Source organism: Carcharhinus amblyrhynchos, chromosome 35 (genome assembly GCF_965287045.1).
Source record: "Carcharhinus amblyrhynchos chromosome 35, sCarAmb.v2.hapA, whole genome shotgun sequence".
Lineage (NCBI taxonomy): Eukaryota > Metazoa > Chordata > Chondrichthyes > Carcharhiniformes > Carcharhinidae > Carcharhinus > Carcharhinus amblyrhynchos.
This window is the reverse complement of record NC_137358.1, coordinates 8,955,156-8,971,754: the sequence shown is the minus strand read 5'-3', so window position 1 is coordinate 8,971,754 and position 16,599 is coordinate 8,955,156. Positions and strand designations below refer to the sequence as shown.

The following is a 16,599-nucleotide window of genomic DNA, read 5'->3' as shown; positions in this document are numbered from 1 at the left end:
AGATGGAAAGCTGCCCCTGTGCCTTTGACAAACCCCTGATTTTAATTTCTCCAGCTAACATCCTTTAGGGAAGGAAATCTGCTGTCCTTACCCGGTCTGGCCTACATGTGACTCCAGACTGAGTGTGCAGCCGTACTGCAGAGTCTCACAGCAATTCACACTCATGCATAACAGGAACACACGTCATTGGTCTCAGCGCCTGTTTGGTTGTTGTGCTTTTTTGGGTGCACTCTGACTCAGGGATGTCTCAGTGTTTCTGGGGGTATGTCGCCACCTTCCCACCGGGGGAGGGGAGCGCGGAGGCATGGAGGGAAGGAGGGGAGGCTGGAGGGAGAGCGTGGGGGCATGGTGGAGGGAGGGGGACTGCGGAAGGGAGCCTTCTCCTACCAAACCTGACAGCCCCTCGGCAGCCTGGCCTTGCTGGCTGGCCAACGGCGGGGGTGGTGGATGATTTTGGTGGTGGAAAGATGGGCCTATTCCCTATCCCTGGATAACGTCTGGATCTAAGGAACTCTGACCGGTCGGAATTATTGGCCCGTTGAAGAGTGTCTTTGGTGATGTCCATGAACTGTGTGTGTGTGCGCGCAAGAGCGAGTGTGTGTGTGTGTGTATGTGTGTGTGTGTGTGTGCAAGAGAGCGATCGTGTGTATGTGTGTGCGAGAGAGAGTGTGTGTGCGAGAGAGAGTGTGTGCGGGTGTGTGTGTGTGCGCGAGAGGGAGAGAGTGTGTGTGTGCGAGAGAGAGTGTGTGTGTGTGTGTGTGTGCGTGCGCGAGAGGGAGAGCGTGTGTGTGTGCAAGAGAGAGTGTGTGCGAGAGAGTGTGTGTGTGTGTGTGTGCGCGAGAGCGTGTGTGTGTGTGTGTGCGAGAGTGTGTGTGCGAGAGAGAGAGTGTGTGTGTGTGTGTGTGTGCGTGTGCAAGAGAGTGTGTGCGTGCGAGAGCGTGTGTGTGTGTGTGCAAGAGCGTGTATGTGTGTGTGTGCATGTGCGAGTGTGTGTGTGTGTGTGCATGTGCGAGAGAGTGCGTGCGTGTGCGAGAGTGTGTGTGTGTGTGTGTGCGGGTGCGAGAGAGTGTGTGTGTGTGCGAGAGGGAGAGTGTGTGTGTGCAACAGAGCTTGTGTGTGTGTGAGAGAGAGAGAGCGTGTGTGTGAGTATGTGTGTGGGTGTGTGGGGGGGGGATGTGTGAGTGTTGGAGTGTGTGTGTGTGTGTGTCCGTGTGTAGCCTGTACACTCCAGACTGACACTGGTTCCCACCCTGTTAGCCCACAGAGCGGGTACACGGGGGGAGTGTGGCAGAGTGGATACAGGGGGTGGGGGGAGAGTGTGGCTGGGCAGATATGGGGGGGGTTGGTGGTGGGGAGTGAGTTACAATTCTGAGCTCTAATAGCCTCTCAGTCACAGAGAGTAACTGTCTGCCACGGGGGGAGCGGGGGAATCCTGTGGGAGAGTTGTGGCATTCCTGGGATGAATCTGCAGGCGGGAAACAGTGGGACATCCCCTGTCCAGGTGTTGGTGTTATTTTTCTGACAGTCTTCTATTTAATTTGCAATCCTTTCTCCCCACGCTGCTGAATGCTGCTGTCTCTTGTTGTTCTTGTTCTTGCTCATTTCACATGATTGTTCCCCTCATGACATCCAGCCCATTCGTAAGTTCTCTGTCCCTCCTCAGAGCCCCGTCTTTAGCTTCTCGCCCGCCTCACCTGAGCGTGACGCTTGTAAGGATTTCTCGCACCAGCCCAGCACCGTGTGGCATTCGAAACTAGCACATCACCACCATCACCGCCAGCCTGACCCCAAGACACAAACGCTGCCAGCCAAGGCTAGCCTGAGCGAGAAGCCACTGCAGCCCATAAAATCCAACCCTCTCCCCATCAACCTGGCCGCTACCTCCCCCTCCCCCAACCCCCAGTGCCACCATCCCTCTGTGCCATCACCAACCCACCACTCCATCCCTTCACCCTCCTTCATTCCGTCTCCCCCCGCTCGATTTTTCCCAGGTACTAAAACGAGCGCCAAATCTATCCCTGCCACACAGGTGACCCCTCACCCCTCCCCTAGAGGCAGCCCCCTCCCTACCCCGCTGGGAACCCCCGTCCACACGCCAAAGGAGAGTCCCACCAGCACGCCCAACGCGACGCCGCCCTCCAGCCCCGGGGTCGGAGGAGTGCCGTGGAGGACCCGCCTCAACTCCATCAAGAACAGCTTCCTCGGATCGCCGCGGTTCCATCGGAGGAAGCTGCAAGGTGAGCCCAAGGCCGGACACTCGGACTGTCCTCTCGCTGGTCACAGGGGGATTCTTCACTGTCTAAATCATCCCCCTACCCTCCATCCCTCCATCCACCCACCCTCCACACTCCACCCTCCACCCCTCTACCTCCCCCTCACCCAACATTCCTCCATCCCTCCCGCCCTCTATCCATCCACCCACCCACCCTCCATCCTCCATCCCTCCAACCCCCAACCTCACACTCACTCTCCCGCCCTCCATCCCACACTCTCAGACCCTCCACTCCCTCCACCTCCCGTTCTCCACCCCCACCTCCCGTTCTCCACCCCCACCTCCCGTTCTCCACCCCCACCTCCCGTTCTCCACACTCCCATTCTCCACCCCCCTCTCCTCCAACCCCCCATTCCCCACCCCTGTCCCCATCCCTTATTCCGCACCCCCATTCCCCACCCCCCATTTCCCTCTCCCTCATTCCAACCCCCATTCCCCCACCCCCATTTCCCAGCCCTTGTCCCCCCATTCCCTATTCCCCATCCCTCATTCCCCACCCCCAATTCCCACGTCCCATCCCCCCCATTTCCCCATTCCCCATTCCCCATCCCCTATTCTCCCACCCTTGTCCTCCATTCCCCATCCTCGGACATTGGAGATGTTTTGTAGAGTTGTCTTTTTTTTAACAGGAAGAACAGCAAGATCCCAATTCATGGTAAATACTTCTGGGTTTGATTTGATTTATTATTGTCACATGTATTATCATACAGTGAAAAATATTGTTTATTGCGCTCTATATGGACAAAGCATACCGTTCATAGAGAAGGAAACAAGAGAGTGCAGAATGTAGTGTTACAGTCATAGCTAGGGTGTAGAGAAAGATCAACATAATGCAAGGTAGATCCATTTGAAAGCCTGCAGCAGGGAAGAAGCTGTTCTTGAGTCGGTCGGTACGTGACCTCAGACTTCTGTATCTTTTTCTCAATGGAAGAAGGTGGAAGAGAGAATGTCCGGGGTGCGTGGGGTCCTTAATTATGCTGGCTGCTTTGCCGAGTCAGTGGAAGTTAGATGGAGTCAATGGATGGGAAGCTGGTTTGCGTGACGGATTGGGTTACGTTCACAACCCCTTGTAGTTCCTGTGGTCTTGGGCAGAGCAGGATCCCATACCAAGCCGTGTTACATTCAGAAAGAATGCTTTCTATGGTGCATCTGTAAGAGTTGGTGAGAGTTGCAGCGGACATGCCAAATTTCCTTAGTCTCCTGAGAAAGTAGAGGCGTTGATGGGCTTTCTTAACTATAGTGTCGGCACTGGGGGGACCAGGACAGGTTGTTGGTGATCTGGACATCTGGGGTGTGGTGGGTGAGAGGGGGGTGGCAGGGGGAGGAACAACACACATGGGAACAGCAGATTTTTCCACTCCCGCCATACACTTGTGCCCATAAACCTCTCCGCAGACCAATATAAACTACTCTGTGTTGCTCTGAAGGTGAAGTGATGGCGGCTTGAGCAGGCGGTGTTCAAGATGTTGACCTTGTTTAGTAAGGCCCAGGGTCAAACAGGGGTCAGGTTCGTAGTCGGGCCGGGGTTCGATGCCTTTGCAAAGTTCATCGGAAATGTGAATGTTGAGGCCATTCCTGAGGTTGGGATGTTTCCCATCTGACCAATGAGAAAAGGTATAGTCCGATCCAACACTGGATGAAAGAGGTGGGGGTTTCTACTCCCACCACCCTTTCAGACAGTGAGTTCCAGTACCCCTCACCACCCTCTGGGTGAAAGAAAATGTTCTCTCAACGCTCAAATCCTCCTACCGACTGTAAGTCTAAGCCCCCACCAGCTGTTCTACCTGGTACAAAAGTAAAGGGGTTCACACCCCTTGTAACTTTTATCTGCCTAAATAAACGCCTTAGCCTCTTACGTTCCAAGGATAAGGACACCAAACTCTCCAATCTTTCCCCATCACTAGGTCTTTCCTTTCCTGGTAACAAAGGGCAGCACGGTGGCACAGTGGTTAGCACTGCTGCCTCACAGCGCCAGGGACCCGGGTTCGATTCCCAGCTTGGGTCACTGTCTATATGGAGTTTGCACGTTCTCCCCGTGTCTGCATGGGTTTCCTACGGATGCTCCGGTTTCCTCCCACAGTGCATAGATGTGCGGGTTAGGGTGCTAAATTGCCCCTTAGGGTCGGGAGGATTAGCTAAGATAAATATGTGGGATTATGGTGATAAGGCCTGGGTGGGATTGCCCCTTAGTGTCCAAAGATGTGCTGGTTAGATGGATTGGCTATGCCAAATTGTCCCTTAGTGGCTAAAGATGTGCAGGTTAGGTGGATTGGCCATGGTAAATGAGTGGGGTTACGGGAATAGGACAAAGGAGAGAATCTGGGTGGGATACTCTGTTAGACAGACAGTGCAAACCTGATGGGCTGAATGGCCTCCTTCTGCACTGTAGGGATTCTATAATCTATGGTGATCCTCTTTTTATTGCTAAGATCTGGATCCAATGAGTGGGACCCCACCCTCCACCTAATGGACTGGATCAGTCCACTGACAGTAAGGGTCACAGTGTAAATAAGGGGGAGAATTTACAGGGCTTGGGGGAAAGAGCGGGGGATAATTGAGTCACTCTTGCAAAGAGCTAGCATAGGCACAGTGGGTAGAATGGCCTCCTGTGCTCTCTCACACCACGATTCTAAATTGAAAAGCCGTTCTTGATATTACTAAAATGTGTGTGGATCACATGATCTAGATGTTAGCTGGCCTGCACTGGATTTGTTGCTGTCTGGAGTCGCAAGATGCCACATTAAGGCCTCACCAGTCTCCATCCAGGCAAAAGAGGGTTCAAAACCAGGCCTTGTCTGGCATCTCTGCCAGACAGATGGTGTCTTTGTGCTTGAGTGAGGGGAGAATCAGAGTTTCCTTTGACCCCCTCCAATGGCCCTCGTGTGAAGAATGGCCCCTCTTGGTGCCAGGGACGCAAGGACGCGTCACCAGGTTGGCATTTCCATGTGATGTAGCTCAGTGTCAGGTGAAGGGTGAAGAGTCAGGACAGGTGTTTTGGGATGAAGGCTGTCGCTGAGAAAGCTCTCCTTACGGGTGACACTAATACAATGTCCTCTGCTTCCTCCCACCCCCCCACCCTGCACAGTCCCAACTGAGGAAATGTCCAGCCTGACGCCAGAATCATCACCAGAGTAAGTTCAACTTGTGGGCTAATGTGGAGGGTACTAGCAGAGGGCAGAGAGTAATCTCCTGCCCTGAACCACACACTGTCCTATCGCCCTTTCCTTCTGGACTCTGTTCCCTCGCACATTCCTTGTCCATTCTCTTTCTTTCTCATCTTAGTCTTTTTCTTCCTCTGTATTGTTTCTGACTCCTGTTTGTTTTGATTTTCACATTTCTCCCTTTCTCAGTTTCTCTTTCTATTCAGTTTTCACTTTCCTCTCTGTCTCTCTCTCTCTCTCCCTTTCTGTGTGTGTGTGTGTGTCTCTATCTTTCCCTCTATCTCTCTCTCTGTTTCTGTCTCTGTCTGTCTCTCTCTATCTGTGTGTGTGTGTGTGTGTATGTGTGTGTGTCTTTCTCTCTGTTTCTCCCTCTGTCTCTCCCTCTCTCTCTGTTTTTTTTCTATGTGTGTGTGTGTGTCTCTCTCTCTCTCTATGACTCTTTGTGTGTGTGTGTGTGTGTGTGTGTGTCTCTCTCTTTGTCTCTGTCTCTCTGTCTCTGGTTCCCTCTGACTCTGTCTCTATGTCTCTCTCTCTTTCCTCCCTCTCCCTCATTCCCTTTCACCCTTCTCTCTATCTCCTTCTCACCCCCTCTCAATTTCCTTTCTCCCTCCTCTCTCTCTCTTTCGTCTCTATCTCATTCCTTCTCTTTTCTCTCCCTCAATCCTTCTCTCTCTCCCTTCCCTCATTCCCTCTCACCTCCCCTCTGTCTCTGTTTCTGTTCTGTTGGGAGTGCTGCACTGCCGGAGGTGCTGTTTGTTTGGGGGTGAGCTGTTAAATCGAGGCGCCTTGTTCTACACGCTCGAGGTGATTGGAGAGATCGCGTGTCCGCTGTTTTGTAGAAGAGCAGCGGGTGTCTTTCTCAGCGTCCGGGTCGATGTTTTTCCCTCGCTCAACATCACAAAAACAGAGTATCTGCTCATTATCACAGTGCTGTTTGTGGGATCTTGCTGTGTGCAGACTGGCTGCGTTGTTTCCTACACTACAGTAGTGATAACACTTCAAAATGAATCCATTGTCTGTGAGGGACATCAGGCGCGCTATACCGATGCATTCTTTATTTTCTAATAAACTAATTGCCATTCCGGAGGATTGGGGAATACCAAACACGGGAGGGGGCGGACCGGGAGGACTGGGGGTGGGGGTAAGGAGGGGAATCAGTCTGGGTCGGGGAGCGGTGGGGGGAGAGTGGGAGTGGGGTATGTCAGAGTTGGGGGCGGTATGGCGGCACAGTGGTTCGCACTGCTGCCCCGGAGCGCCAGGGACCCAGGTTCGATTCCCGGCTTGGGTCACCATCTGTGTGGAGTCTGCACGTTCTCCCCATGTCTGCGTGGGTTACCTCGGGTGCTCCGGTTCCCTCCCACAGTCCAAAGATGTGCGGGTTAGGTGGATTGGCCATGCTAAATTACCATTAGTGTCAGGGGGAACTCGCTAGGGTAAATGCATGGGGTTATGGGGATAGGGCCTGGGTGGGATTGTGGTCGGTGCAGACTCGATGGGCCGAATGGCCTCCTTCTGCACCATAGGATTCTATGATTCTATAATAAAAGAATGAGTGGGATTGGAAAGAGGATGGTGTCGGAAGTAGGGGTGGGATGAGATGCGGGTTAAGGATGGAATCTTGCAGGGTCAGAGGTTGGGTGCTGGGGTTCGGGCAGAGGGATGGGGGGGGCAGGTTTTCCCCACTATTCCCTAAAGGGAGTCTGTATCCGGACTCCGCATCTCTCCTCCTCGACCCTGCAAAAGCTCCCTGCATGATCAGTTTCTTGCTCAGTATCACCTGGGTTTCTCTCTCTCTCTCTTGCAGACTTGCTAAGAAGTCATGGTTTGGAAACTTCATTAACTTGGACAAAGAGGAACAGATATTCGTGGTCATCAGAGATAAGCCCCTAAGCTCCATCAAGGCAGACATTGTGCACGCCTTCCTCTCAGTGAGATCCTAACCATTTCTTCCTCCAGAATCTTTCTGTGCTCTCCTGAAATGTATTAGAGATAGGGAGAGTCCCAGGTTCAGGTCACTGACCCCATGCTGTACAGACTAACAGGATGAGTGGGTGGGAATGTTATGGGTCAGGTTAGAAACTCCAAAGTACTTTACAGAGACTGAACCATCAGTTTTACATCTTGAATTTGGCTAGGATGAGCATGACGTGTTCCACTTCAGATATGATTCAAACGACCCAGTAGGGAGCTTTTACCAAACAAAGAATATAGTTTACGTATATAGAAAGAAAATTAGCAAGAACTTTTATCAATTACAAACAAAAAAACAGAAAGAAAACAACTGTGATAACTGAATATTAAAGCTGTTCCAACAAACCAAAGCCAGAGGAACTGATACTCCTGGTTAAATACAAGGCAAAGACTCCCAAATTGGCTCATCAATTGACTCCTTAATCAGGGATATCCTTTCCTGGGAGCATCTTTTCTTGCTTAATCAGGGAGTTCATACTCCAATAGGCCAACCTCAATGGCCCAATTGAAGTCATTATAGTAATGCCATTGAATGTCAAGGTGAGGTGGTTCGACCCTCTTATCTTGGAGAATATATGATGAAACTCTCAGGAATACCTCCAACCAGAAGTATTTCTGAAGATCAGAACATTGAATACAGGAGTTGGGACGTTTTATTGAAGTTGTACAAAACATTGGTAAGGCCACACTTGGAATACTGTGTGCAATTCTAGTCACCCTATTGTAGAAAGCATATTACTAAACTAGAAAGAGTGCAGGAAAGATTTACTAGGATGCTACCCGGACTTGATAGTTTTGAGTTATAAGGAGAGCCTGGATAGACGGGGACTTTTTTCTCTGGAGCGCAGGAGGCTGAGGGGTGATCTTACAGAGGTCAATAAAATAATGAGGGGCACAGATCAGCTAGATAGTCAATACATTTTCCCAAAGGTAGGGGAGTCTAAAACTAGAGGCATAGGTTTAAGGTGAGAGGGGAGAGTGTCCAGAGGAGCAATTTTTTTCACACAGAGGGTGGTGAGTGCCTGGAATGAGCTGCCAGAGATAGGAGTAGAGGTGGGTACAATTTTGTCTTTTGAAAAGCGTTTAGACAATTACATGGGTATGATGGGTATAGAGGGATATGGGCCAAATGCGGCCAGTTGGGATTAGCTTAGGGGTTTAAAACAAAGGGTGGCATGGACAAGTTGGGCCAAAGGGCCAACTTGTTTCCGTGCTGTCAACCTCTATGACTCTATAACCAAAGCCGGCAATCCTAAAATGGGCGCACTGACTTGACGTAGGCCAGGATTTCTCCTGTATGTGAGGTGGAAATATGGTCGGAGTTGGGAACCGAGCGCTGGGAGTAATTTTCTCAGGGCTGATGGTGTAAGGGCAGAAAAATCTGGGCCTCCCGTTAGTCTCTGATATATAGAATTGGTCACTTTACAGACTCAGGAGAAAGGGTTCTTGGTGCACGTGGTACCCTGCCCCGTTCAGAGTCAACAACCCCTCGGGTTGAGGGGGGGAGGGGGGGCACAGGGGTGGTGGAAGGAGAGGGGTAAAAGGAGGGAATGTTTATGCTCCAATATCCTTCGCTTTCCTCCAGATTCCCAGTTTGAGTCACAGTGTTATCTCGCAAACGAGTTTCCGCGCAGAGTACAAATCGGTAGGAGGCCCCACGGTTTTCCAGAAACCTGTCAAGTTCCAGGTGGATATCACGTACGCAGAAGGCAGTGAGGCACAGAAAGAGAATGGCATTTACTCCGTCACCTTCACGCTAATGTCAGGTGAGAGACACTTGGTTGGGGGGGTGCGGGGGATGGGGAGCTGGGGCATCGCCCCAGTAATGTAATTGCTGGAGTTTGCAGGGGAATTCGAGTGAAGGGTTTTTTTTTGTTGTGTGTGGGACAGTACAGTCCTGTGAAAATTGCATAATGCTACGGGGTGATGCACAGACACACCAATCCTGATCCTTTGAGAAATAAATTATGAGGTCAGATTTCATGGAATCCCTACAGCACAGAAGTAGGCCATTTGGTCCATCGAGACGGTACCGACAACAATCCCACCCAGGCCCTATCCCCATAACCCCACGTTGTTACCCCGCTAGTCCTCCTGACACTAAGGAACAATTTAGCATGGCCAATCCACCTAATATACACACCTTTTAGACACTAAGGGGCAATTTACCATGGCCAATCCACCTACCCTGCACATCTTTGGACACTAAGGGAGTTTAGCATGGCCAATCTACCTAACCTACACATTTTTGGACTGTGGGAGGAAACTGGAGCACCACGCAGACACGGGGAGAACGTACAACCTTCAGCTTGATAGAGCAGACGCAGCATGGTTTCATTAAAGGGAAGTCGTGTCTGACAAATTTACTGGAGTTCTATGAGGATGTGTCTAGGGCGGTGGATAGAGGAGAGCCAGTGGATGTGGTCTTTCTAGATTTTCAGAAGGCGTTTGACAAAGTACCTCACAAGAGGTTATTGCAGAAGGTCGAGGGACATGGAGTTGGGGGTAGGGTGTTAGCATGGATGGAGGATTGGTTGTCAAATAGGAGGCAGAGAGTGGGGGTCAATGGGTGCTATTCAGATTGGCGGATGGTGACTAGTGGAGTGCCCCAGGGGTCGGTGCTGGGGCCTCAGCTTTTTACCATTTATATAGATGATCTGGAGGAGGGAACCGAGTGTAGGGTGTCGAAATTTGCTGATGACACCAAGATTGGGGGAACGGCAAATTGTGCGGAGGGTGTGGAGAGTCTGCAGAAGGATTTAGATAGGCTGGGCGAATGGGCCAGGAAATGGCAAATGGAATTTAATGTTGGCAAGTGTGAGGTGGTCCACTTTGGTAGGAAAAATGGTAGGAAGGACTATTACTTACGGGGCGAAAAACTGCAGCAGGCGACGGTGCAGAGGGACCTCGGGGTCCTTGTGCATGAGTCGCAAAAACCCAGCTTGCAGGTGCAGCAGGTGGTCAGGAAGGCGAATGGGATGCTGGCCTTCATAGCGAGGGGGATTGAATATAAAAGTAGGGAGGTCTTGCTGTGGCTGTATAGAGCATTGGTGAGGCCGCAGCTGGAGTACTGTGTGCAGTTTTGGGCGCCGCACCTGCGCAAAGATATTTTGGCCTTGGAGGGAGTGCAGAGGAGGTTTACTAGGCTGATACCGGAGTTGAGGGGGTTGAGCTATGAGGAGAGGCTGAATAAACTGGGCTTGTACTCGTTAGAGTTTAGAAGAATGAGGGGAGATCTCATTGAGACGTATAAGATGATGAATGGGATGGATAGGATAGAGGTGGAGAGACTCTTCCCGCTCAGAAAGGACAGTAGGACTAGGGGGCACAGCCTCAAGATAAAAGGGGGGCGGTTTAGAATGGAGTTGAGGAGGAACTTCTTCACTCAAAGGGTGGTGAATCTCTGGAATTCTCTGCCCGTTGAAGTGGTGGAGGCTGCCTCGCTAAATATTTTTAAGACGCGGGTTGATGGGTTTTTGATAAGAGAGGGGATTAAGGGTTATGGGGAGAGGGCGGGAAAGTGGAACTGAGCAGCGACAGATCAGCCATGATCTTATTGAATGGCGGGGCAGGCTCGAAGGGCTGGATGGCCTACTCCTGCTCCTATTTCTTATGTTCTTATGTGACCTGAGGCTGAAATTGAACCCGGGTCCCTGGCACTGTGAGGCAGCAGTGCTAACCACTGGCCCACTGTGCCGCCTACTTGGCTTGAATTCCCTGGAGTGTTGCTGATTTGAGGGGGAGTGAGGGGACGTGATTGCAAAGTTTAGAATGTTAAACAGGTTTGATGGATTGAACAGCACAAAACTGTATCAGCTGACGGGGGGAATGAACAAAGAGGCGCAACAATTGGAGCCAGATAATTTAGGAAGGAACTCTCAAAAGCAGCTTTTTAATAAAGGGCGAGTAGAAAGCTGAAACGCGTTCGCCTAAATGGCTGTGGAAACTGGGGGACACTTGGATCAAACCAGAAAATTGCCCCCCCCCTTTCCCTCCCCCTGCCCCTGCCCCTCCCCCTCCCCTCAGAGTGGACGACATAGCGTGCGAGTGAAATCATCTGCAGGCCTGAAGAACATTAATGATCCTCTTCATAATGGGGAGGTGATGGCCCAGTGGTGTTATCGTTAGACTATTAATCCAGAAACCTAGCTAATGTTCTGGGGAGCCAGGTTCAAATCCCGCCACAGCAGATGGTGGAATTTGAGTTCAATTTTAAAAAAAATCTGGAGTTAGGAATCTCCTGATGACCATGAAGCCATTGTCAGAAAAACCCACCTGGTTCACTAATGTCTCTTTCGGGAAGGAAATCTGCCGTCCTTACCCCGGTCTGGCTTACACGTGACTCCACAGCAATGTGGTTGACTCGCAACTGCCCTCCAGGGACAACTAGGGCTGGGCAATAAATGCTGGCCTAGCCAGCGACGGCCATGTCCCAGGAATGAATAAATAAATCACTGTGTACATGATGTTAATCATTAACGAGCTTTTTGTCTCTGCAGGGCCCAGCCGCAGGTTTAAGAGAGTTGTGGAAACTATCCAAGCACAGTTATTAAGTGCACATGATCAGCCTTTGGTTCAGGCACTTGCAGGTAGGTAATGTTATTCGATTACACTGTATGTGTACATGATGGAACATGTGTGTTTGTGTCTGTGGAGCCCAACTCAAACTGGAGGAACAACACCTCACTTTCCGACTGCCTACTTGACAGCCTTCCAGACTGAATATTGAGTTCAACAACTTCAAACCACAAACTCTCCCCTCCACTTTCACCCCATTTTGTTCATTTTATTTCATTTTATGGTAGCGCAGTGGTTAGCGCTGCTGCCTCACAGCTCCAGGGATCCAGGTTCGTTCCCCGCTTGGGGTCCCTGTTAGTGCGGAGTTTGCATGTTCTCCCCGTGTCTGCGTGGGTTTCCTCCGGGTGCTCCGGTTTCCTCCCACAGTCCGAAAGGCGTGCTGGTTAGGGTGCATTGGCCGTGCTAGATTCTCCCTCAGTGTACCCGAACAGGTGCCAGAGTGTGGCGGCTAGGGGATTTTCACAGTAACTTCATTGCAGCGTTAATGTCAGCCTGCTTGTGACACTAATAAATAAACTTTACTCATTCATCCATTTTCTAATCCCTCTTTCTCACTTCCATTTTTCCACTTCTCCATTCCCGCTCTCCTTCATGCCCCCACCCGCCCCCACTCTGCCCTCTTTTCAGGGCAACTGCCTTCACCATCTGTACCTCTGTTCTCGCATTCTGATCACTTAATGAACACACTTAGTCCCTTTCACAGCCTCCTTCACCTTCACTCAGAGTATCATCGACTCATACAGAGCAGAAGGAGGCCATTCAGCCCGTCACATCTGCACCAACCACAATCCCACCATATCATCGTAACCCCGTTTTACATTTCTTTTGTCCAATTACAGCCACTCCCCCCTCCACGACCCTCCCTCCTGGTATAAATCTTCTCTGATTTTCTTTGTTCTGACAAAGGGTCATCCAGACTCGAAACGTTGGCTCGATTCTCTCCCCACAGATGCTGTCAGACCAGCTGCGACATTCCGGCATTTCCTGTTTTGGTTTCAGACTCTGGCATCTGCAGTATTTTGCTTTTTTACATATTCGCATTTGTGTATCCGTGGACCATGAACTAGCTGCTTTGCCAATGTGATGTTGCCCAAGACAAACTTAGTTGAAAAGACAGAGTTATCAACACTGGGTTTAAGCTATAAGGAGAGAGGCTTGGATTGGTTTCTCTCTGGAGCAGAGAAGGCTGATTGAGGTGTATAAGATCATGAGGGGTTTGGACAGGGCGAGGAGGGAGCATCTGTTCCCCCTTGGTTGAGGGGGTCAATCATGAGGGGATATAGGGTGAGGGGCAGGAGATTCAGAGGGGGTTGGAGGGAAAAAAAAATTTCACTCAGAGGGTGGTGGGAACTGGAATGTACTGTCTTAGAAGGTAGTGGAAGTCCAAAACCTTACAACCTTTGTAGAATCCCCACAGTGCAGAAGGAGACCATTTGGCCCATCGAGTCTGCACTGATCACAATCCCAGCCAAGTCCTATCCCCATAACCCCACGCATTTACCTTAGCTAGTCCCCCTGACACTAAGGGGCAGTTTAACATGGCCAATCCACCTAACTTGCACGTCTTTGGACTGTGGGAGGAAACCGGAGGAAACCCACGCAGACACAGGGAGAACATGCAGCTTCCATACAGACAGTGACCCAAGCCTGGCATTGAACCCGGGTCCCTGGCACTATGTGGCAGCAGTGCTAACCAGTGTGCCACTGTGCTGCCCCGCTTTGGGTGAGCGCATGACATATCATAACATTCAAGGATATGGGAACAAGTGCAGGAAAATGGGATTAAGGCACTTTTAGTGGTAGTTAGTGTTGGTGCAGGGTCGATGGGCCGAAGGGCCTTTCCTGCACTGTATGACTCTACGAATCTATAATCCTGGGGTAACATGGAAGAGTCTCCGAGTAACAGAGTGTGTGTTGCCGTGGAATGTTTTAGGCATGTATGCTGCATAGCTGAAGAGGTTCTCCCTCAGAGGACCCTCTGTGCCTCCGCTGGGCAAAGAGCAGATGGGACAGAAACTATGAGAACGGAGTGGAAGTGTTCACGACTGGGAGATCCTGATGCCATCACCCCACAGAATCCATTCTTAATCTGCCCATGACCCAACAGACCAATGATCTCAGCAGGCTCTGGAAGGCATTATTCAGGAGATAACATCCCAGAACAGTGGCCTCGAGTGGGTTCAAATCCTCTCCCAACTGAACCTGCAAAACATCCTGTGAGAGCTTCACTCACCCAGCCAATCAGACACCTTGCATTTATATAGCACCTCATTTTCACAAAGCATCCAAAGGCACTTCAAGGCCGTTTTATAAAACAAATTTTCACACCAAGCCAAGGTGACATTAGGAACATAGAAACTAGAAGCAGGAGGAGGCCATTCAGCCCTTCGAGCCTGCTCCGCCATTCATTTTGATCATGACTGATTATTAAATTCAATATCCTGATTTTCCGCCCCCCCTTCTCCCCATATCCCTTGATCCCTTTAGCCCCAAGAGCTAAATCTAATTTCTTCTTGGAATCACACAACATTTTGGCCTCAACTACTTTCTGTGGGAGTGAATTCCACACATGCACCACCCTCTGGGTGAAGAAATTTCTCCTCACCTCAGTCCTAAAAAGTTTACTCCTTATCCTCAAACTATGACCCCCTAGCTCCGGACTCCCCCCACCATTGGGAACATTCTTTCTGAATCTACCCTGTTTAACCCTGTTAGAAGTTTATAAGTATCTATGAGGTCCCCTTCATTTTTCTAAACTCCAGCGAATATAATTCTAGTCTCTCCTTATATGACTGACCTGCTGTCCCAGGAATCAGCCTGGTAAACCTTCGCTGCACTCCCTCTACAGCAAGGACATCTTTCCTCAGATAAGGACACCAAAACTGCACACAATACTCCAGGTGTGGCCTCACCAACATTCCAGGCAGGTAGGACCAAAAATGTGGTCAAAGAGGACCATCTTAATGGAAGAAGGAGAAAGAGAGAGAGGGAGAGAGGTTTTGGGAAGGATTCCAGCGCAGAGGGTGCAGGTAGCTGAAGTTAAAGTTTATTTATTAGTCACAAGTAGGCTTACATTAACACTGCAGTGAAGTTACTGTGAAAATCCCCAAGTCACTGCACTCCGGCGCCTGTTCCGGTACATTGAGGGAGAATTTAGCACTGAGGGAGAATTTAGCATAGCCAATGCACCTAACCAGCACGTCTTTTGGACTGTGGGAGGAAAACCGGAGCACCCAGAGGCAACCCACGCAGACATGGGGAGAACGTGCAAAATCCACACAGTGACCCAAGCTGGGTATTGAACCCAGGTCTCTGGCACTGTGAAGCAGTGGTGTGCGCCACTGTAGCATGGTCGCCAGTGGTGAAGCAGTCAAATTCGGTTTTCTGCTCCTGCCCTCCACCCTATCATGATCACAGTGGTCAGCACTGCTGCCTCACAGCACCAGGGGTCCGTGTTCGATTCCCGGCTTGGGTCACTAACTGTGTGGAGTCTGCACATTCTTCCCATGTCTGCGTGGGTTTCCTCCAGGTGCTCCAATTTCCTCCCACAGTCCGAAAGATGTGCGGGTTAGGTGGATTGGCCGTGCTACATTGCCCCTTAGTGTCTAAGGATGTGCAGGTTAGGTGGATCGGCCAAGCTAAATTGCCCCTTAGTGTCCAAAGATGTGCGGATCAGGATGGATTGGCCGTTTCCTGCACCGTGGAGGTTCCGCGGTTCTCATTTTTTCTCTCTCTCTCTCTTTCCTTTCAGATGAGAAAAATGGCCAGTTTAGCCATCCTTCAGGGACTTCAATCCGAGGGGCCCAGAGCATGCCCAGGGCGTGGAACGACTCCGAGTCTGTTGAGCACTTCAGGCGTGGGGACTCCAAACACTCATCCTCTTTGAAAGAGAAACCCAAGCTTTTATCTTCCAATGGCACACAAAGTCAACCATAAAAACAAACGCAAAAAAAAAACAAAAGAGGAGAAAAGGAACTAGTGGAAAAATAAGGCATCTGATGCTGTCTTTTGTGAGGATGTAAATATCTTTAAAAAAAAGTGAAGAAAAATGGAACTGAAACACGACCTCTATAGTCCCATCTCATTTTATTATTTAAAAACAGACTGTGCAGTCCGCCAGCCGAGGTTGGGGCTTTCTCTGCCTTCTGAATTGATAACATCTCCAAGACGCTAGTGTCTGCTTCAGGAAGGTATGGAGACATCGTCTCCGCAGTAGCTGCCTTCAGCTCAGCATATCGTTGGACCGAGGGTCTTGAGGGCCCTCCAGAACATTCCCTACGCACCTTCCTGCAAGGGGAGGTGAGGGACAAAGAAAAGGGAAGGGGGGGGAATGTGGGTGGGGAGGGGCAAGAAAGGGGGGGCGCGGGGAAGTGTAAGCTACCCAACAACCCGGATCCATGTCCGAGGCGTCTTCGGCCAGGAAAGTTAGCGGAATGCTCCTTTTTGTAGCCTTGTGGACGGGATTGGTTGAGCGAGAGAGGAATCCGAAGGAGAAAGCGAACCGCCTGTATCCGGTTCTTTCCCAGCTGGCACTCCAGGTTGGTAGAGCCAGCCCCGGCTTTGTGCAGATGTCACCCGCCAAGAAGTGTTCAACGGCGAGCTTCCAGGGACCGAGAC

At 50.6% G+C, this 16,599-nt stretch overlaps 1 protein-coding gene across 3 annotated transcripts in view; it reads left to right on the top strand.

Annotated features, from left to right (window-relative positions):
* Window positions 1-16,268, top strand: part of LOC145361763 (serine/threonine-protein kinase BRSK2-like) — a 134,534-nt gene extending 118,266 nt beyond the window's left edge. For 2 of the 3 annotated variants that reach the window (XM_080217721.1, XM_080217719.1), the window contains 6 exons: window positions 1,634-2,237; window positions 5,358-5,403; window positions 7,238-7,361; window positions 8,990-9,170; window positions 11,904-11,993; window positions 15,734-16,268. In XM_080217721.1, the coding sequence (XP_080073847.1) occupies window positions 1,634-2,237; window positions 5,358-5,403; window positions 7,238-7,361; window positions 8,990-9,170; window positions 11,904-11,993; window positions 15,734-15,918 (1,230 nt within the window). In that variant the 3' untranslated portion in view covers window positions 15,919-16,268. The remainder of the gene's footprint in view (window positions 1-1,633; window positions 2,238-5,357; window positions 5,404-7,237; window positions 7,362-8,989; window positions 9,171-11,903; window positions 11,994-15,733) is intronic. The other variant, XM_080217720.1, reaches the window with a different exon arrangement.
* Window positions 16,269-16,599: the final 331 nt, after the last annotated feature.